Source organism: Carettochelys insculpta, chromosome 3 (genome assembly GCF_033958435.1).
Source record: "Carettochelys insculpta isolate YL-2023 chromosome 3, ASM3395843v1, whole genome shotgun sequence".
Lineage (NCBI taxonomy): Eukaryota > Metazoa > Chordata > Testudines > Carettochelyidae > Carettochelys > Carettochelys insculpta.
The window spans coordinates 99,175,174-99,198,246 of record NC_134139.1 but is presented as its reverse complement, the minus strand read 5'-3'; the positions used below and the strand labels follow the sequence as shown (position 1 = coordinate 99,198,246).

Below are 23,073 nucleotides of genomic sequence, written 5' to 3'. Positions count from 1 at the left end.
TCGATAAAATACATCTCAGGAGATCGCTGCCAAGACCGAGGCATTCGAACGGGGATCCATATTCCGGTCCGTGCTTTTAACAAATACATCCTATCTTTTAAATGATTAAAGGGAACAGAACGGTTAATACATGTATAAAAAGAACAGTTATGACAACTAACAGAAAAATCGCTCTCATTCCATATGGCAGGGCCAATCATTATCAAATATGGCATGCGAACGCAAGCCTGGATATAATGGGTAGAATTGAGATGAAATGTGACGTTTGAAAAGGTATTGTTTTTTCCTTGGGTATACATCCCTCTCCATGCTCGCATAGGTTGTAGGGCTGTGGCTAATTTCCATAATGAGTCATGGATGGGGCCAAAAGGTAAGTGAGGGGCTGGAGGAGACATACCACCTCCATGCCAAACAATACTTCCTGGGGCACTTGTATACACGCTATTATTTGCTTTACGCCATTTGAGATCCACCACGGTGTTCTTTCGCCGAGCCGAGCCAACAGGGCTCCAATCAATGACTCTTCCATAGGAAGTATTAACTAGAACTCGGCCTGTATTCCCACGACAGGGCTCCCAATGAACCCAATCTGATACATACGCTGTTATCCATTGGACGCAGGGAGGCAGATCAGGAGGTGCTTGATTAGTCAGCTCCAAGCTATTAAATGTATGAGCTACAAGAAGATATAAATGGTAATTATCACTTGTGTTTCGGATCATAGCCAACCAGGCTTGGGCGTGGGTTTTTAAACAATGTCCCTCATTTCCAATGCAAATTGGATGCCCTTCAACTCCTACTATATAAGTAGGAATTTGCATACCTTCCTCCGAAGGGGCTAACAGACCTCGGTTATCATAAGGCCCTGGCATCCATCGGGAATCATTGACATAAATAGGCATAGGAGGATCCAACCAATGAATAGCACGGTTAAGGGGAGGGTTAGGCACATATGCCCAATATGTGAAATTTTGTGTTGATGCACTTATGGTTGTGGTCAATACTACCAGCACGGCCAAAAACAGTGAGGGGGAGACGATATCAACCGGGGGCACCATCCTCATTCGCCGGGGGGTTGTCATATCTTGGCTTGATGTATCGAGCCGGAACCCAGCGCGTTTCTCCAAGATCTGTAAAGATACAAGCAAACCCTCTGCCCCAAATCTTAACCGTTCCTGGAACCCACTGTCCTTCATCATTTTTCCAATATATGGGTTGATTCAGGTTTCTTCTTTTGCTAATAGACCAATGTTTTTCTGCAGCGGACACATCATTTATTGTGGAACTGTTTAAGAAATTAAGAGTAAAGAGAGCCATATGTAATTGCTGTCTGGGTGTTATTTTTCCTAAATGTGATGTCCATACTCCCCCTTTTTGTTTTTCTAGCATGTTTTTAAGTGTTCTATGGGCCCTTTCAATAATTGCTTGACCCTGAGGGTTATAAGGAATACCTGTGGTATGCTGAATGGCCCATTGTGTTAAAAATGCAGCAAACCGTTGTGAGGTGTAAGCCGGTCCATTATCTGTTTTAATGTGTTTGGGGATGCCCAAAATATTGAACGTCTCTAATAAATGCTGAATTACATGATTTGTGGTCTCCCCTGTTAGCGGGGTGGCCCATAAAAATCCAGAATACGTGTCAATGGATGCATGTACAAAGCTTAATTTCCCAAAAGAGGGGATGTGTGTAACATCCATCTGCCACAAGTCATTTGCATTGAGTCCTCGGGGATTTACTCCCGGGGGAAAGGTAGGGGCAGTAATGGGCCCACATGTGGGGCACTGGGCCACTATTTGCTGTGCTTGACTTTTGGTAATTTGAAACTTGCGAGTCAAGCCAGATGTGTTAATGTGAGTTAAGGAATGGTAATCCTTTGCTTGCTGGGTGGTGCCTACCAACAGCCGATCAATACTCTGGTTTCCTGCAGCTATTGGTCCCGGTAGGCCAGAATGAGCACGAACATGTGTAATAAAAATAGGGTGTATACGAGATCTAACAAAAGATTGCAATTGCAAAAACATTTCATGCAATTCAGAACAAGGTAAAATAGTAGCTGTTTCTATCTGTTGGACAGTAAATTCAACATATTGGGAATCAGTGACTATATTAACAGGGTGTAAATAATCAATAAGCAGCTGCATAACAGCAGCAAGTTCAGCCTTTTGTACGGAATTATAAGGGGTCTGCCACACCTTGGTAATTGGGCCGGTATAACCGGCCTTGCCAGGCCCACTAGCATCAGTAAAAAATGTTGCAGCATTAACAAGGGGTTGGTGCCTGACTATGGTAGATAAAATAAACGGGGTCCTTTTAAGAAAGGCAAACAGCTTGGCGTGAGGATAATGATTACCAATTTCTCCCACATAATTAGATAGGCTAATTTGCCATTGCATATTGTTCTCAAAGCTTTGGTTAACCTGATTTGAGGTGAGAGGGACTGTAATTGAATGGGGGTCCCATCCTGTGAGCTGTTTACAACGGGAGCGGCCTCGATAAATTACATCAGCAATCTTATCCAAATAGGTGGATAAGGTTTTTGCCACTTTGTTTGGCAAAAAGATCCATTCTAATATAGCATGTTGCTGGGCCAAAACTCCTGACGGACTGTGAGGAGTGGGAAAAACTAACAGTGTAACCGGCTGCGTTGGCTGCACGCGTTGTAACTGCGCTGAGTGGATTTGTTGTTCCACCCATTTAAGTTCAGCCTCTGCTTCAATAGATAACTTACGTGGACTGTTAAGATCAGGATCTCCCTGGAGTGTGATAAACAGATTTTCCAGGGCATAAGTGGGAATCCCGAGAGAAGGGCGAAGCCAATTAATATCTCCCAGTAATTTCTGAAAATCATTCAGAGAGTTTAAAGAATCCCTACGAATTTGCACCTTCTGTGGAGTCACAATATTTCTCTGTATTATGGTACCAAGATAAGCAAATGGAAAATCCCTTTGTACCTTTTCCTCAGCTATTTGTAATCCAAAATTATCCAAATCCTGCCTTGCTTGTTCAAATACCCTGTCCAGCTCCATTTTACATGGAGAGGAGAGCAGAATGTCATCCATGTAATGAATGATCAGTGCTCGGGGAAACTGTTGTCTGAGTAGCTGTAATGGCTGATTAACATAATATTGACAAAGGGTAGGGCTGTTAAGCATGCCCTGGGGCAAAACCTTCCATTGATATCGGGGAGTAGGCTTATGATGATTGATGACAGGAATGGTAAATGCAAATTTTTCCCTGTCCTGTGGTTGTAGCTGAATGGTAAAAAAGCAGTCTTTCAAATCAATAACAATAATGTGCCAATTGGCAGGTATCATTGCCGGTGAAGGCATCCCGGGCTGTAAAGATCCCATGGGGGCAATAACAGTATTAACTCTACGCAAGTCAGTAAGCATTCTCCACTTCCCTGACTTCTTTTTAATAAGGAAGACAGGAGAATTCCAGGGACTGGTTGATTCTTCAATATGCCCCATTTTCAGTTGTTCCTCGACTAAGATTTGTAAAGCCTCTAGCTTCTCTTGGGACAGAGGCCACTGCTCCACCCAGATTGGGCTGTCAGTCAGCCACTTCAGTGGCAGGGCGAAGCTAGCTCGAGCAGCGGCCGTTACTCTAAATTTGGGAACCCCAACCCATCATGATCAAATTGCTTTAAGGTGTTTGCAGAATTGCATACCATGGCATCTGCCAGTGGCTGAGTTTTTACAGGAGTAGAGGGAATGGTAACATAGGCTCCCCACTGATTTAACAAATCTCTCCCCCAGAGGTTAATAGCTATCTCAGCCACAAAGGGCTGCAAGGTTGCTGCCTGCCCATCGGGCCCTAGGCACTGCAAAATATTGGTGCTCTGGCAGACATCTGTCATGACCCCAACCCCGGTAAAGACAGTTGGGACTTTCTGCAAGGGCCACGCCGAGGGCCAGAACTCTTTTGATATGATGGAGACATCAGCCCCTGTATCCACTAAACCTCTGAATTCTTTACCGCCTAAACTAATGGTAATTTCAGGCCGACGGTCCCCAATGTAGGTTTGCCAATACACACTCCTCCCTGTGCTTCCGAAGCCCCCCTGTCTTTTTATGGGGTGCTTCGACCCTGAAAGGTAGGGCAGCAATAGTAACTGGGCAATTTTATCTCCAGCCTCCAGCTGATATGGAACATCTGCACTCATCATAACTAGAATCTCTCCCTCATAATCACTATCAATAACACCAGTATGTACTATTACTCCTTTAGATGTTAAGCTACTCCTTCCCAAAAGAAGGCCGACCGACCCAGCCGGGACCGGTCCAAAAACATTAGTTTTTATCTTTTGCACACCCCTAGCCGGCTGCAGCAGGATATTGTCTGGAATGGCTATGTCTAAAGCTGCGCTGCCGTGGGTGGCATGCCTGAGGTCGGAAACTGAAAGCCGGTTTGCATCGGGCCGCTGCTGACCGGAAAAAAGCTGCGGCTGCTGCCCATATTGTTTACTTGCGGGCCCCGGGTCGGGCCCGCTTGAAAGTTTCCCGACTGAAAAAGAGGGGTGCCATTTCTGTGATATCTAGAGTGGCACTGAGTAGCCCAATGCCGTCCCTTTTGACATCTGGGACAGATCCCCGGGGGATTGTTAGCAGGATCGTTCCCAGTAACTCTCTGATTTCTTCTTAATCGGTCCTGCCCCTGTCGGCAGTTCCTTTTCAGGTGCCCAGGTTTTCCACATTCAAAACACTTCATGTTCTGATTAGACTGATAGGGGCCATCCCCTTTTAACGCAGCAGCTAAAAGACCCATTTTATAGGCATCTGACCCTATATCATTACAAGCCTTAATATACTCATCCAGGGAGGCCCCCCGACATTTCAGCGGTCTTAAAGTCCGCTGACATTCTCCGTTTGCATTATCAAAAGAAAGCATCTGTAACAAGAGCTCTTTAAGCTCGGGCTGGGATACTGTTTTATCTAAAACCCCTTTCAAACGGGCTATGAAATCCACATAAGGCTCTTGTGCACTCTGTTTTACCTTTACAAAAGAGGGGGTACTCTCCCCTGGCTTAGCAATTTTTTCCCAGGCCTTAAGACAACAAAGGCGGACCTGGACAATTGCAACATCATTATACTGTAACTGTGCCTGGATGCCAAACCAGGCACCGGTACCAGTGAGCTGTTCCAAAGTAATAGCTACAGGGGGATTCTGACTAGCATTTCGCCTGGCCGTGAGAGCAGCCTCATCATGCCACCAGGTCTTAAATTGTAAAAATTCCGCCCCATTCAGCACGGTGCGTCCCAGTACTTCCCAATCCCACGGGATCAATCTCTCGGCCTGGCTTAATCCCTGCACCAAGCCAAAGGTGTAGGGAGAGTTAACACCATACTGGACACACGCTTGTTTTAAATCTTTGAGCAATTTAAAGGTTAATGGCTCATGGTGATAATTAATTGCTCCCTGGGGGAATTGCTGATTAGGAGGGACCTGTTGTATTGTAACTGGAAAAGCCGAAAGGGTTAGAGGGGATAAATCAAAGCCTTCATGGGCTCCGACCGCCAGAACCGTCCTCATCAAATTAGTCACAGGCTCTGTAACGGTCTGTCGCGGGGGTTCTGCAAAAAGCTCATCCTTTCCATAACAAGAAAAGGGGGGTGCAGAGGGGCCTTCCTCCTTAGTAGGTGGTGGGAGCGGGGAAGGCGTGGAGGGAGGGAAATCGGGCTCTGGCTGAGCCACACAAACATTAGCAGGGAAAAAGCCCGATGATGTTTCACGGGCAGTATAATTTTTCTGTTGTTCAGAGTTCCCTGTCTTTTCATCTCCTGTAATAGGCTGACCCTCTTGGCCCTCCTCACTGGAATCTCCTGATTCCTCCGATAAGGCCTCATCTCCCTTGGGAACCCTGCGTCTGGCTCCTCTTTCTGCTAAAGAGTCCGGGGGGAGGGAGCAACCCTCTTCAGAGCCAGACTGTAACGGCTCTAAGGCACGGACTACAAGATTACAAAGAGACCAAACGGGGAGTGGGATAATTTCCCCCTTTTGGTGCGCTCGACGCAGGGCTCTCATAATCAATCTCCACTGTTTTAAATCTAGAGCATTTTTCCCACTTGGGGTAAACCAATAACAATGCTTACAAATAAGATCAAATAGTTTCTGAAATGTACTTTGTTTTACTTTTACTCCTGAGCTTTTCAGTAACGTCTGAAGCAATTCAATATAAGAGGAGTAAGAAGATGGGGAATTCCCCATCTTAACCCTGCCCGAATCCCGAAGGTCTGACTTACCCAGTCTAGAAATTCTCTTCGGTCCCTCCGGTATTGATACACCTTCCTCGCCGCATGGACGCTTCTCACCTCCGTGTCCCTGTTCGGGCGCCAGATGTTGTATTTCTTTTTAGTGACAGGTCCCAGAGGTGCGATACCGCGAGGGATGAAAGACAAAGACGAACATAGACAGCAGGGGGCCAACAGTTCTATAGTCTGAAGGCCCTGAGTTTATTATTCTCACAGCTTTTATAACCAAGTGAGAGCACATTATTATGAGAAAAGCAGTCAGCTGCAATTAGCTACAATAACTGGCTCAGCACTTCTATCTCTAAAAAAGCCACATCAATCCTCCCAGTCCTTGAACATGGACTCTCAAAAACACCTAATCAAAACAACACAGCTCCGGCGGCTTGCCTACACGAAAGCAGGTGTTCCGTCTAGATGCCAAGAGCCCAGCCAGGCCTGGGAAACATGTAGGAGGGAGAAGGCAAAACTCCTTCAATCAACTACATGAAATATTTTGTTAGTCTTTAAAGTGCTACTGGACTGCTTTTTTGTTTTGATAGTATATAGACTAGCATGGTTCCCTCTCTGTTACTAGTGGATCAAAAAGATTAGTAGCATCAGGAGTTTATTAATAGAGCAAGAGCCTCCTCACGAGTGCCTCCTTGGTAAGATACCCTCAGGTAACAAGTTCCTGACAGGCTCCAAGCACTGACTCATTTGTTGGTTTTTAGCAGCCAGGAGGGATGTGAGTTAAATTGCAAGGTAGCAGCCCCAGGTGCACCTCACCACTTCCAGAAATATATTGAGTGACACTGGTTGCAACTCGATGAGAATAGATTGTACAAGTGCTGTCTGAGTCATGGTATTGCCCTATTTCCTTGATGCGGTAGTGTTAGTCTGAATTTGAGTAATCCTGTCTGCTAAGTAGCCAGCAAGTTCTACACAAAGAGGCTGGGACTGTTTTGCTTGAAATGCTATCTCAAACACCCCCAGGATTGAAATATTAATCTTGTTTGGAAAATTTTAAAGAATAAATACTCACTCATTGTCTCCCCCCCACTTTTTTTTTCCCCTCCAGATGAGCACAATGACGTACAGAAGAAGACCTTTACAAAATGGATAAATGCTCGCTTTTCCAAGGTAGTAATGATTTAAAAAATTCCAGTAAGAACTAGACCAGTTCAGTTCTAGGTACCATGTTTTGTTTCAGAGTTTTTAGCAATTACTAAATGTACTTAGTGCAATCATTTTGAAGTACTGTTTCGGAAAAACATAGTGAAGTGTATAAAGGCTAATTTATATGTTTTAAGTAAAATATTGGCTGTGTCCCCTTCTCATTCATCCTTCTCCACCACCCCATGCAACTAGTACACTCCTGCTAGTTTGTGACAGTCAATTATATTCATATGTGTTAAGAATTAGTTTTCTGCTGGGTAGTGTAAGTTCAGTTCATAGATGTCATGCTGGAAGTTAAATGTACATATAATATCTGGAGTGGATTCTAGTAAACAGCCTTTGCTATGCTGATGCTCAGTCTGTTCTACTCATACAAAATATTCAGTGAACCTCTACGCTGGTCCACAAAGTGCTGTCAGTTTGAGTGTTCGTTAGGACCTGGCAGATAATTTATTCATTCATGTTTGCATACTCATTTGCTTTCACATTCTGACTTTCTGGTTCCAGTGCTTTCCTGTCACTTAAAATCTATTGGGGACATTGCCTCTTATTTGGGGTTGTGAAAGAAAGTTGTAGTGTCCCACAGGGAAGAATAGTAGCTATTTTAAAGCTCCTTTTATGCCACTCTACTGATCACTGAAAATGGAACCTTGCCCATAAACACAGGGACCATGGGATTATTTCCTACTCAATAGCATGAAAAGAGGAACCCAGGTTGGCCTCAGGTAAAGGCCAGAAAGGCTACTGAAAGAAGAACTTCTAATGTGGGCGCCTCACTTAGTGGAAAGGTGCACACATGTGAAGTCCAATGTTTGAGGATTAGGAGGAGACTAATTTAAAAGCCTTGTAGGAAATGATTGTATCATAGACTTCCCAAAGCTACAGTCTGGTTTACAGAATGTAGAAGTTTGGTTACCTTCTCTTCAGCCCTCCCAATTACAACACATTGTTTAAGTGCAAGGGAAGGAGAGTACTTCTGTGGATGAAAGTCATCACCCATTAATGACAACATGAAGATATGCAAGCTAAGTTAATGGTTAGAAGACTTGTACTATAGGGCAGGAGTGTGCAAAATCGGAGGGTGCGGGGCTGGGGGGGTGTGACATTTCATAAAGCGGGGTGCAACATAATTGGCTGCTGGGTGTTTGGCTTATCTACCTCATTAAAAATGTTGAAGTATGTTACTGTTTTTCTGTATGTGTGTGCACATTTATATACCAGTTCATTTTTTTACACGCTCCATTACTTAGTTTCTTACACATGCTGAAAAGGCTTTTTTCTCATACGACCATAACCAAAATTTCTATGGGTTTGGATGACATTAGACAGGTTGGGGGTCCTTGCTAAGTGCAGGGATGAAAAGTGGGGCCCGACGTAAAAAGTTTGCTCACCCCTGCTCTCAGGCATAAAGGACCTGTATGATGTACTCCTCTCCTGTCATGTTCAGCTCAAATACTGGGTATGGCTTCTTTGCACAAACAGAGCACTAGCTTAGGGAAACTAATGCACTTGGATACCACAGTGAAGAGCATGATAAAAAGATTAGGGAAGAAAATAATATTTTAGAAAATCTTGTATCTTACATTTAAAAATGAGCACAGGAAATGACACCGTTGGATTAATGGCACATGTCTCATGATAGGGAAAAGTGCAGATGCAGATGTGAGAAATTGAGTAGGTTTATTTATCTTATGTCACAGAAAATATGGAATAAAAACTGAGAAATTGCCGAATTACTAATTTCAGGCTCTAAGAACTTGAACGTTAACTGACACTAATAGCCCTTCATTTGAATGTGTAAATGAGTGCAAAATAGTTTAGCTATACTTGCTGTATAAAACAATTTAATGGACAGAGAAATAGAAAATAAGCTACTTCGCTGTTTCGTAGCCTCTGTAATTTCATGCACTTTAAAAATTGCTTGAACTTTAATTAAACCGATTGGACTTGTTTGAAAAAACTTCTGTACAGTATAGAACAATGTCATTCTCTTGCCTTGTCAGTCACTCTAAGAATTATATTGGCAGTGTAATTACACTCCAATTGCATAATTTTTTTAATAAAAAGGAAAGTTAATTTAAAATAGTTTAAGTGGTAAAGAAGGCAATTAATTTACTCTGTTGAGCCTCAGACTTTTGAAAGCTGTAGTACATTCAGCTTCATCTAACTTCAGTAAGTCTGCAAAACTGGCACCATCAGATTGGAGGAAATAATCCAGCTAATGCTAAGCATCTATATAGTTTTAAAATTGTGCACTTATTGGTATTGTAAGAAACATTAGCAGAAAAATACCCCGGTCTTATTGATATGTACCTAATATAAAAACTAAATATGGAAACAATTAAAAATTGCAAAAATTTGGGAAAGTTACAAACCGGTACAATTAAACCAGGGGAGTTTTCCCCCTTAAATGCACTTTTTTGTGTGTTTTTCAAATCTAGTATGAGATATGTTGTAGGACTATTTCCGCTTTCCCAACGGGACTGTTCCACAAAATAATGTAACTAATTATCAGTCACGTTTAGGTCAAATATCTGGAGAAAAAAAAAGTGTTTTAAATTTCATACACTGCTACTTTTAGTTATATCCTTCTCTGTCTGTCACCTCGTATTTAATCTATAGTGATAATGCACACAAAAACTAAATTTAAAAGATCATAGTTAGGTTTGCAAATTCAAGCACTGAGAAATTAGGAAATGTTGGAATTAAGGTTATCTGTGTCATATGAATCCCCCCCTTTCCCATACATGTGTACTATGATGGTTTTTAATTAAATGTTCACATATTGTGTTCCACAGGATTGCTGCCTCATGCAATAGGCAAAATGGACGATGCTCAATTAATGAGTAGCTATTAAGTATTTTGTTCAGTGTGTGTGGCCCCACTGCTGATTTTCTGCACCCTGTACAGCTCCTGCTCTGATGACTAAATTATTAATTTCCTCATGGATTTCTTTCTGGCAGTCATTAGAGTCTGAGTGTTTCACAGATGAAATTATTTTCACAATAACCTTGTGAGAGGTAGACTCTGTGTGTGTGTGTGTGTGTGTGTGTGAGAGAGAGAGAGAGAGAGAGAGAGAGAGAGAGAGAGAGAGTGTGCGCGCGCACAAGTGCCTCATTTCATAGATGGGAAACTGAGATGCAGAGATGTTAAGCAAAAAATTTGGAGTTCCCTGTTTGAGGCATCTGGGACCTGATTTTTCTCATAATATTGATCACACTGTGTATGTTTAAAGCCCAGTTCCACAGATTTCAGTTGCAGCTCTGAATGCTCAACACTCATGGCTTGGTGCCCTCTTTTGCATGATCTCAGTTTCCCCTGTAGTCTGCTGCTCCTCCTGTCTCTTGCGATCCCCCTCTTCCCTGCAGGTTGCCCTCCCTGTCATTTCACATGGGTACGTGTTTGTTCCCTGATCCCTTTGCTGTTTGCTGTATACCTCCTCTGCCCAGCCTGGGCTTTTCCTACTTTTCTGCTGTTTGCCTGCCTCCCCAGTCCCACCCAGTAGGACCCTCTTTGCTTTCTGTTTTGCCTGCATCACTGGTGCACCTGGCCTCACAGTTTTGTTTACTTGGTGGCTTTCCTTAGTCCGCCCAAGTCATATCTTTTGTTGTTTTGTCCCCTATCCAGACCCCTTCTGCTTACTCTTTTGTCTCTTCCCCTGCCAAACCCTGCATGCTCCATGCACTTGTGGACTCTGTGCACCACCCCCATTTCATTTGCTCTCCTATTCACTCCCTGTGCCCCTCCACCTCTTGCGCCTCAGGTTGCCAGGTGTCTCATGTTTGGCCAGCACAGTGGGGACCTGGGGCTAAGGCAGGCTCTCTACCTGCCCAGAGCTTCATCTGGCTCCTGGATGTGGCCACCAGATACCCATTGCTCCTGAGTACTTGGAGGGTCCCTACATTTCCCCTGTCCTGAATCCTGCCTCTGGAGGAGCTCCCATTGAGTAGAGACTGTGGTCAGTGGGAGGTGTGGAGGTGGTGCCTGCGATTGTTAGGGCAGTGCGTGGACCTTCTCTGCTGTCCATGTGCCTGGGGGCTGCAGGGACCCAGTGGCTGCTTCCTGGGAGCTGCAGTAAAGGGCCATGGCCAGAAGAAAGAGCAAGAGCCCACCCAGTAGGCTTGTTCCATGGGGGCAGCTGCCATTTCTAGGGGCATTGGCTCCACAGCACCTGGGGCATAAATCCAGGTGGCTGTGGCCCCACTTGCCATTCCAGTGCCATCTGCCATGGGGCCCACATCCACCTGGATGTTACTGCTGCCATTGCCACCTCTTCCCCACGCTGGGCGGGGGTCATGGCTTCTCTTCTGCTAGTAAGTCCCCATTCTGTTGATGGTGGTGATGCTTTTGGAGGGCTTGGAACAGCCTTCCTGGTTTCCCAGGTAAGATGCCCTCTACTGGGCCCACTTCTCATCAGGGAAAGGCTCCATGCTCCCTCTCCTGCGCTTTTGGGGCATGTCCTACCTAGTTTCCCCCACTCCTCATCAGCACCCACTGACAGTCTCACTAGGGTGCTGGGGATGGTCCCATCATTGCTCCCAGCCAAACGGAGATATTCTGCTGCTGACAGAAGCCATCAGGTTGTTGTGATATCTGGGGCTTATCTCAGTGAAGACCATCCTCTGTCTGCTGGCCATCATCACCTTCTTTTGCAGTCTAGACCCCATTGCCCTTGCCCCTAGACCTAACCTCACTGGCCAGCTGTCCAGTGACACCACGGAGGGCTGGGTGATGGTTACTTGGGGAAAGCACCTGTTTCTGGGGAAAAGCTCAGAGAGTCATGGACCCAGCATCTCCCCCTCTTAAAAGAGGTGTCGCGTAAGAGGCGTCTTGGGGAACTGCTGCTAGGGCTGCTTCTGTGCCTCCTGAGAGAGTCCAGTGGCTGGAGCTGCCAGAGGAAGCTCTGGGAGCAGTGACTGGTTTGGTGCGCTCTCTCTCTCTCTCATTCTCTCTCTCTCATTCTCTCTCTCTCTCTCTTTCTGTCCTTTACTGAGGAGGCCTCAGAGGGAGCCCTCCCCACTTTTCTACCATCTTCCCCTCAGTTGGGGCCAAGATGGAATGCTGATGGGGGAGGGACCACCTTATGGCGTGTGCGGGCCTCTGAGTGATCTTCCGAAAGATAAAGGCCCTGGGTCTTAACCTTGTAGGTGTGAAACAGAGTTGGATTTTCACTTGGATAGCAAAAGACACATCCCTGATGCAAGGTCGTCTTGCTCCAATGGATGCAGGTGTTAGAGCTTTTAAAAGGGAGTGTTTTCAGGTTTGTTTGCATGGGTGGTATACATTTTCACTTGTCTTGTCCTCAGAAATGGCATCTCTGGTAAGGCTGACATTTTCCGGAAATATTCAGCCTGAGGCAGACCTCTATCATGGGGAAAAATTAGCTCAAATGGTCAAAGTTTTGTAAGTAGCTGAAATCCTAGGTTCTTACAATGGGAAATGTTAGGTAACTGGAATAGGTGATGCTATCAGCCATGCTTGTAATAATGTTATCAACTAGGTCTGTTAACATGATTAACATAATTGATTAACCGAATGATTAATAATACAATACCACTTATTTAAATATTTTTGATGTTTTCTGTATTTTCTAATCTACTGATTTCAATTAATTTCAAGAGTTAACTGTGGTTAATTGACTACTATTTTTATGTATGTCTGTTAATACTCATATGTCCAAAACATGTTCCAGGTGTTTTAAGCACTGAAAAAATGTATACAAATATAGTACTTCTCCTAAAGATCTGTTTATATGATACAGTACTTTGCTGGATTGAGGTTAATAGAAAGGAACTGTTTACATCCCTGTTTTATGGCATGATACTTTTGTGTAAGTAATTTAACGCTAGTCTTTTACATTTTTTCACTTCTAGGTTTTGTCTCAACATTACTGCTTTGTGGTTTTTGTCCCTTACAATTTCCCCCTTTTTTTTTTAAACGCACACACAAACCCTGGATCCCTTTACCTTTTTGATATTTTTCCAAATGCACTCTTTTGGCAAGTCCAATTAATCTGTGTAATTATGTTGCCTAATCTTCCTGTTGTCTACAATTTCACATGAATTGGGGAGTCTCCAGGCCAAAGACATTGCAGGAGGAGTTACATGTGTCAGATTCAGGGAATTGATAGATTTGTGCAACATTAGAGATAATAACTGTTAAGTCATCTTGTCTGTCCAAGGAAATACCATCTGAGTTACTAATCCTTTCTCCAATTTAATTTTTGAGTGTCCCAAGAAGCATTTTTCATTTCCTTTACAGAATATTCTGTAATCTAATCATTATTACTATTGCAGCAGGAAACATTTTTAAAAATTCAGTTGAGGCTTTCCTTTAGTAAATTGCATTCTGTTTACCCAGAAAGCAGTAACTTGGTTCACCAAGATAGCTAGACCTAGCAAACTGGTAAAATAACAGCAGAATATTTGGGGACAGAACCTTTCCTGTAGTGGTGCAAACAGTATTTATCTGAACTGATCTAAGTTTTGAAAACATTTAGTGTTTGGGTCTGTGTTTATTTCTTTTGTTTGTTCTACCTACTTCTTCACAGAGCTCAGAATTTTTTAAAGTAATCCTAAATTTACCTAAAGTTTAATTTTAATATATTTTATGATCTAGTGAGAGGGTTGAAGGGAATTTGGCCTAGAAGTAATATGAATCAATTAGTTTATCTCTAGGTTAAGAACTAGAAGTAAAAGTAATAGTCTGCCCATTCAGTAGGCTTTTGATGTCTTTAATTTTGAACTGAAATGTTCTTACTTAGGCTCTTTCTACACAGGCCATTTCCTTCGGAAGTGGCATGCTAATACACAGAGTGAAAGATGCTAATGAGGCGTGGATGCAAATTCTGTGCCTCATTAGCATAACATCAGATGATTTGGAGTCTAGAAGACCGTTCTTCTGGACTGCAAAACGCCGTGTAGAAACGCAGCCCCGGGGGGGCTTCTGGAAGGAAGTCCTTCCTCCGGAGGCCCCTTCTTCCCAAAAATTTTCAGGAAGAAGGGGCCTCCGGAGGAAGGACTTCCTTCCAGAAGCCCCCCCGGGGCTGCGTTTCTACACGGCGTTTTGCAGTCCAGAAGAATGGTCTTCCAGACTCCAAATCACCTGATATTATGCTAATGAAGCACGGGGTATTTGCGTCCGTGCCTCATTAGAATCTTTTGCTCCGTGGAAGTGGCATGTGTAGAAATGGCCTCAGTTACGTGTCAAATGAAAATATTGAGATTAAGAACATATTTCTAAAAACTTCTGTTCAAGAAGATGAAGAAAGTAAGGGTCTTTGTATGCTTTAGGCCTGTACCAGGCAGAAAAAATGAATGAGAATTAAGAAGATATTTTTAGCACTTTCAGTGGGACAGGACTCATTAAACTTTGCACATATCCACGGACTTCCTGATGCAATGTATTTTCTTACCTGCTTCTTAGGTCTGAGGTTTCCTTTCATATTTTGTTTGCTTTTTTTGCTTTCCACATAGGTCAATAACATGTTGAGTGTTCCATGAGTACAGTGGAGAGGTATCTCTATCTTCTTTGAGTCGTGGTCCCTATTGTATGCCCTGAGAATTATATGTGCACACCTTGTGTCTGGTGATAGAGAATGTAAGAGATGTGTCTGTGTTGGACTGCAAATGCACCCTGGCTCACCTTGTGCCTCATTCCCTGGGGATGAAGGGCCAATCAGATAACTTTCCCTCCAGTTCCTTCTCAGTGCTTCACAGTAGGGGCTGGAACCTTGAGTAGCCACAGTTTTGGCTTCATTCTACAAAAGTAACATCTACCTAGCTCGTAAATAGCTTTAGCAGTTTTAATAGTTTTAAAAAGCTTAGTGTTCTTCTCAAAGCTTCATGCTTCAGCAGAGAAACAAAGGCTCTATTCCCTCAGTGTTCAGCAGGCCTTCTTGGCCTTTTCCTGCAGAGGACAAAACCAATTAAAAATTGCTGTTGCTGAATGCGTGGGAGGGCACATCATCTCTACCCAGAGAATCTCCAAATGGATCTTTGGCTTCATTCTGCTCTTTCAGCTTTCCCTCCTGTCTGTCCCACAGTGGGGTAAGATTTCATTCCTCCAGAGTGCAAGCAACAACTATGGCATCTCTTAAAGAGCTGCCCCTCTTGGACATCTGTGAAGCAGCCAGAAGGTGATCCGTTCATATGTTGTCAAGACATTGTACCTGAGTGCAGTATTCTTTTGCCAGTGCTCTCTTTGGGTGCTGATACTCCTTACCATCTATATTGGGGTGGTCAGACTTATTGGCCTTCTCATCTATGTGGGATAATCTCCAGGAGTTTGGGATACAGGCACATCCAGTTGTGGGGACTCTAGTTCTGCTCCTGGTGAAGACTGGAGCCCCAGCAGCTGCTTCTTACAGGGTTGAAGGCCCAAGTTCCCCTCCACGTAAGGGCCAAAACTTCAAGCTCTGTTGTTCTGCTACAGGACAGAAGCCTGATCCTTGTCTGTATTCCACTTTCTGCCATCCTTCCCCTCTGATTTGATCTTACCTTCTGTACTGCAAGTCAGGTGATCAGCGAACCCACTCTTCATTGTCTCAGACTGAGGAATGGATAAGTCAGTGAGCACACAAGGCCCAACCAGTGCTACTTTCAACTTCTCGAGGTGCAGGTGCACAATGCCCTTCTAAAACCCTCAGTGAAATACAAATACAGATCAACAAAACATGCAGCTGTTGGTAAGTACCCTCCCTATTTCAGTTCTACAAGTACTTCAACCTATTTCTGTCATCTTGTTGACTTAAACTTTACACTATGTCTCAACTCTTTCTGCTCTTCTCTTCACCGATCTTCATGGGAGTTAGTTGATCACTTGATTGTTTTTATTTTTGAAAGAGCATTAGTGTTTACTTCTATTAGTTATCTGTGTAAGAAGATGAGAAAATTTTGCCTGCTAGTAATGAGGTGCCAATTCCACAAAGGTCCTAAGCGCATTCAAGAGGGCACTTAATCATGGGTTTATGTCCTTTTTAAGAGAAACAGACTTGTGCATATGAGTGTGATTCACTTAAGCTTATATAATTTTGCTAAATTGTGGTCTGCAAATGCATTTTATTTTTGTTCATGTATGTTGTGTCCTGTTTTTTTGTACATTTGGAGGGCCAACAAAAAGGAGAAAAAGTTCCATTTCATATCTTAAAAATATTTCTGTAGATCAAGTTGTGGTCTAAACTTAGACATTAGGAAGCCATAACGGATTTTATTTGTTGACGCAATTGTTTACATTGTCCAGTGACCTCTTCACTTTCTGAACTGTTTCCCACATCAGGTTCCCATGTACTGGATTCAGGTTTTGACGTTATCAGATTATCTTGTTTTTTTTTTATTTGGTGCCCATAGGAGTATGACTAAATTGCAAAGGTCATTAGCATAAAATCTTTGGGAAGAACAGCATGTTAAAACATAATAAACAGTTTGGGCTCTAGTTACCTAAATTAACTACGTAGATCTCTTCCCCCTAATTTAACCTCCATTCCTCCAAGACTAGAGTAACCAATGTCCATAATTTTATGGGAATATCCCAGTTTTGATTTAACTATTTACCATCTTACAGGGTGCTGAAACTGGACAGTTTTGCAGGATTTAAAAACAACAACGATAACCTTTTCACATCACCACTTAGGATATCTGGGGTAGTATAACTAAATGTCTTTTCTGAGAATGTGGATGACCTCATGCTACCAAAGAACCCAGCACAACTGGGGTGAAGCAGAGATGGATGGGCTAGGCCTTACCCTGTAGTGTGTGTTGCTGTTGTGCTACACAGCTGAGTGTTTCAGGAAGTAAAGGCGGGGATTTTATATTCACAAAGCAGTGACTTCTTCCTCAGACACACCCACCACGCTTCTTAATTAGGAGAGCGGGTGTTTTACTTAATTTTGGAGTACAGTGGAGCCTCGCTGAGACACACATGTATAACTGTACAATGCTTATTGTAGCTCTTGCCGGAGCTGCTTTATACAGTGAACATGTTTTGAGTCTCCTGTGCGTAGCTAGTGGAGAATTATACCTTTGCTTTTCAAGCACCTACCATTTCCCTGGTGCCCCCTCAGATTCATCAATGTGGAGCTGACAGGGATCATAGCTCTTTCATTTTGTTGCTGCTGTTCTTTTAATTCTCAGATTCTTAACATTAGTTAATTCTTCAGCACAGTTCTCCCATGCAGGATTTTAACATAAACTGGGTTTCTGTGGGTCTCCTTATTCCCTATGTTGGTGCAACCATACTCAGTTTCGCTTACTATAATCCATCCTCAGCTCACTTAATGAGAAAAGAGAACATCTTCCATTCTGCTACAAGTACTTCTGCTAAAAGTAACCAAGTGCTCCTTATTCACTATATTATTGTAATGGCTTTTGTTTGCAGCCTTTTATGATTATGGGTTAATTTTGTTTATAGATTAAAATACATTGCCCTCTCTTTTGGTAGTAAAAGCAAAGTAAATTGCACCGTGTCTGTAACATAAACTAAGCAAGAATCAAGAAAAAGGAACTTTCTCAATGAGACTGTGAATCTTCTTATTACATCATAATTGAATGTGAAATATTTCTATATTAGTAAAGAATGACAATTTAAGGATGTTTAACTGCAAAATACAACAAAAAGTCATTTGTTCTAATAAACTTGCACAGATTTGCAAGCTAGAGCATACGTTCATGGATGTAAGTGGATTACCTGAGAGTTGTTAGTAGTACCAGACTACTTAACTTTCAGTAAGCTAGGTCTTATTGTAGATCATATAAATATTAGGGGGAAGGAACACTTAGCTTAATCCTACACTAACCTGATAGCACAACACCCTCCTTTACAGAATTCAATCCATGTGCACAACAAGTAATCCTAGATACATTGAAGGAAATGTAAGTGACGATCAGTGACACTGGCCTATATCCGTTCTGGCTGGAGAATGATGGCCAGAAACATCTGGGCTCTCTGATAACAGATAAAGGTTTTTTTTTTTTTTTGAAGACTTGATGCCTACTTCTCATTGCTATGTGTGTAACTGACACGGTGAATAACTTTGCAATTACTGACTGGCACCCAGGCACTCAGTTCTAAGAAGGTAATTGAGAAACTCGTTAAAAGCTGTCTCAAGTTACACATGTCCTCTGCTAAGAGAGGTCGTATGGCTCAAAACAGCATTAGTGGTGCTTCTTTATATAGTTAATTGGCAAACTTCCATCCTTGTTCTGCTTTATTTCTCTGTAGCATTTAATGTTGTCTACTGCTGTTTACTATGGCATTCTGCTCAGAAATCATGCAGGAGTAACCAACAGCACTCTTTATTGATGCACCCTATCCAGGGTGCTTCTACTAGGCAACACCTTTACTTTTGGAGCTCTCATCTGTAGAGTTCTGCAGACCTTTATTCTCGACATCTGCCTCTAAACCAAAGGCATGAAATATAGGTAAGCGGTGGCTGACTATCCATTATTACTGTTGCAGCACCTGAATGACATCAAAGCCTGGGTGAAAAGTAGATGCCTAAGCTCAGGCAAGATGGCAATATAATCCCCCACATGCCCCAGGAACAGCAGCATTCAAAATGACCTCCAACTTTCCAAAAGACTTGGACATATCTTTTCAGAGGTAAAATGGGTCAGTGACATATGCATATATGGCCAATGTGCCGTTATTTTAGAATACAGTTAGTGACTGCAGATTCAACTCAATGTGATGAAGAGTGCTTCAGCTTGTCTGCTGAACAGCATAGTTCATTCAGAGCTCATCTGTCTGGTGCTATAGTTGTTTCACTGGCTGTCCGTAGAGCAGCTGAACAAGTTTTGAAGCCATGGAGTGATATCCAGGGGAGCACTTCAAGGAGGCATAGCATAAAATTTATAGCCTGAGGGAGTGGGAAGAAGGTGGCTCTAATGTAACCGTGCTGTAATAATTTCAAGATAGAAAAGTCTATTTTCCTGTTTGTTAAAGTAGGAATAAAAGAAATATTTAGTTCTGGTTTTTGATCTCTGATCTAGAGCAGAGTAAATGTTTTAAGATGTTCCAGTAACAATGAACTTGGTAGACATATCTTGTGGTATAGATACAATCCATGAGCCTTCTAATTCCAGAATGGTTTTGTATTTGGCTGTTACTTCAGTCAGCATAGAGACCCCAGATGTTGCAGAGATGGAACATAAGAAGGGAAAGCGCATTGGTTAAATTTTTTTCAACGCACAAGAGGGTCTAAATTTTTAAATCTCATTAGTGTTTTTGGTTGCTTCCATATTTGGGTGCTCTCAAGCTGACACCTTAAAGAAGTCAGGTTTTCGGAAGTGCTGAGTGCTTGCCCTTTAAAAATCAAGCTTCTTTGGACATCTCAAATTGGGCACCCAAAATTGCAGATTTATTCCAGTACGTAAATTGTATTTTCCTTCTTGTGTACCCACACTGTTCCTCCACTAATTTTTGCTGTCTCAAGTGCCTAATGTTTTAAAGGATATTTTTGACTTAGCATGCAAATGCATATCACTTTTTATTATTACATGTATAATGAAAGATTAGAGGGGGAAAAAAACCTTCCTTTTTTTTTTCCTGTTTGACTTTGTACCTCTAATAGCACTTGGTGTACAGCGAGTTTAATGTTTCCCTTTGTTCAGCCATTCTGTTAATTTCCCGTGTGTGTATCCTCACCCAGCAAGGAGGATAGAGAAATAGAGTAAAAATGTGTTTGTAAAGTCACAACAATCATCAGGAGGATTTGGGGCCACTGTAGTTAGGGTGATCGGATCAAAAGTGTTAAATATCGGGACACTCCCTTCCCTGATCCCTCCACACTTTTGTTACCTCCTTATGACCCTCCCGTCCACCCACTCTCATGCCTCCCTCACAGTCACCTACTGCTGACTTGCCTCTCACCTCCTTCACCACCACTCTTCCTGGAAACCCCAAGACCAGGGTTCCCTCTAATTTTTCCCATCCATAGGCAGAATAAATTTTGTTACATGCACCAACACATGTGCAAATGTGTGCCACCAACAGAAACACCTGCTGCCACTATGGAAAGCTGTTGGTGCTGTGCTAATCAGCTGGGCAAAATCTGAATCTACTGAGTGGCTGCTCTAGTGTTCAGCTTAGGGGAAACGCTGCCCAAGACCCCGCTTCTGCTGGTTGAAGCTCCTACCCCACCATCCTGCTTTAAGGATCCAAGCTCTCCCTCACCTTCCCCTCCCCCCTCCCCTCTGGGGAGTGAATGGAGTAGGTGCTCCATGAGCTGCATATCAGCAGTAAAAGAGCTGCAAATGCCTCTAGCGCCAACTCTATTGGTTATTTCCAAATTACAATATCCCCTGGTTGCCTAATTGTGTTAGCACGTTACTACCTGCAGTTCCAAGGGAGGAAGGTGGTGTACACAAATAACTTGATTCAGTTACACAACCCAGCGAGCGCATCCCTACTGCCAACAGTCACACCTCACCCTGTGCCCTGAGGTGGTCAGAGCAGTGTGTTAGACATATTTATTTTGGGGCATTCGGTGTACGCTAGGGACCAAGGTCGACCCTGATGTATGGGTTCTAGCTACACTAATGGCATAGCTAGAATTGCGTATTAGAGATCGACCTTGTTCCCTAGTGTAGAGCAGGTGATAGGTGCAGTCTTTGCTCACCAGTGTGTTTGAGTGACCTGGGCAGTGGCTTAACGGTGCCTCCCTCAGGCCTGCCCTGGGTGGAATCGGCATGTGTGGATTGCCAGCAGCAGTCTCTGTAGCCTTGTCCCGGGCATGGCTTGGTGCCTCCTTCCTCAGGCCCCACTGTGAGCTAGGTAGGCTGGTCTGCACGCACACGGGATGGGATGCAGCTGTTACCTCTGCGGGACATCTCCTCCTCCTCCCCCTATGCGAAAACTCATGGGGAAAGGAGAGTTGGGAAACTGCAGTGCTCTGCTTTGAACAGCCTCCTCTGTTGAATGCAGAGCTTAGGCATCCTTGGAGTCAGCCATGGGTGCTCCCGGCCATGCCCAGCTATTCTTCGGGGCATGCTGAACTCAGAAGTTCCCCCACTAGGGCTGTTACTCAGCTCTGGGTTCCAAGAGCCATTGGAACCCTCCCAGTCTTAGTCTCCTGGGGTGGGTTTCCTTTTCTGAGAGTGCATTTGCCAGATTGCAGAGCTTTCTGGCTGTGCCACCCCAACCCTTAAAATAAGCACTTTGGATCAGATGCAGACATGCAGAGTGGGTGCGTAGAGTGAGTGTGGATTCAGTGCAGTGTTAAGACTGGTCACAAAGAACCGGCAGGTGACCAATAATTGAAGCATGAGGTTTGTTTGCAGCCTCAAGGAAGGGACATCCCAGTCCCACCCCTCCTGCTCTGCTCGGCTGTCACCAGAAGCCAGGGCACTGGAGTCTGCTGGCTTGCAGTGTTTGTGTGTGCTTCCCCGCTGCCTCCTCGTGCTGCTGGCTTGCTGCGTCCTTTCTCACTTCCCCTGCCTACTGCTCCCCTCCTCACCTGAATATCTGGACAAATGGTGTCCAAATAGTACCTAGGGTGGGATGCAGGAAATATTGGTAAATATCAGGACAGGGCCAATTTTATTGGGGCATCTGGTCACCCTAATATAGTAGCAAAAACTATCAAGTTTTGGCTGACTAGATTCTAAATGATGGTGTCCCTTTAAACTTCTCATCTGATTCAATTACTTGGTGAGTAACCAGTTTTCATTTTTTAACCAGTTAAATTTGTGTCTGCTGGTCTCCTCTTTCTCCGTTTATTTTCCTCTTACTTCCTGGCTGATGTCATGATGTGTTTGCCCTTGCCTGTTGCTTCAGGTCTAGGTATAATTTGTCAGACTGTGCTGAGTATGTCAATCGGGATCAGATCTTTTCAGTGATAAAATGGTTATTTTATGGGACATTAACAGACATTGGGCCTCCATTGTTTTTCCTATATGTAATTGTTTACAGCTGTGAAAAGTGAATATCAAATATACTGGTTCAGAATGGTAACACTCTATTCCCACTTTGCATAGTGTAAATGGCAGTGGTGGAGAATCTTGCCAATTGTTCTGGACTTCATTGAAGTAAATGAGAAACAGTTGTTCTGTTGATTTTTTTTTTCTGGGGCTTTGTCGCTGGCCATTAACACATTTCCATAAAAAATTACATTTATATAGGTCCCACCATAAAATGATCCAAAGTGCTTAAAAAATTACAAACTAGTGAGTTATATTGGTACCTTGGATCTTTGACTATATATTTTGGAATTAAAAGGAAAAATAGTTCATAAGACATATTGGATGGCAACCAATATGGTATAATGTGACCCTGACTCTCATCCCCATACAGTGGAAGTGTTCTACAAATCTACAAAACATTGGGTTTTTAGCATTGCTTTTGTGTGTTTCTTTTTGTTTGAGGATAATGAACGGCTCTTCAGTTCTTCCACTTGGCACCTGGGGTAGACCCTGTAGTAGCCCCATCACAACCATTTCACAATATATCAGCAGATACTTTGATTCCGAGAGCTTGGCTCTTTCTGCAGTTATTGCAGCTTCCATTGGCTCGTCATGGCCAGGTGTTTTAGAATCAACAGTAGTAGTGACTTGTGTGCACCTTAATGGCCTTGACTCCATCATCTATTCCTTGATCCAGGCCCAAATTAAATTGGCTTGCATGCCGGTATCCATGGTAAAGGTCATTTTGTGGTGGCTCATCTCCAGTGCC

The 23,073-nt window shown here is 43.3% G+C and overlaps 1 protein-coding gene across 5 annotated transcripts in view; it reads left to right on the top strand.

The window, feature by feature from the left end:
• UTRN (utrophin) overlaps positions 1-23,073 on the top strand; it is a 560,266-nt gene that overhangs the window by 100,756 nt on the left and 436,437 nt on the right. For all 5 annotated transcript variants that reach the window (XM_074990438.1, XM_074990437.1, XM_074990436.1 and 2 more), the window contains one exon: positions 7,310-7,371. In XM_074990438.1, the coding sequence (XP_074846539.1) occupies positions 7,310-7,371 (62 nt within the window). The remainder of the gene's footprint in view (positions 1-7,309; positions 7,372-23,073) is intronic.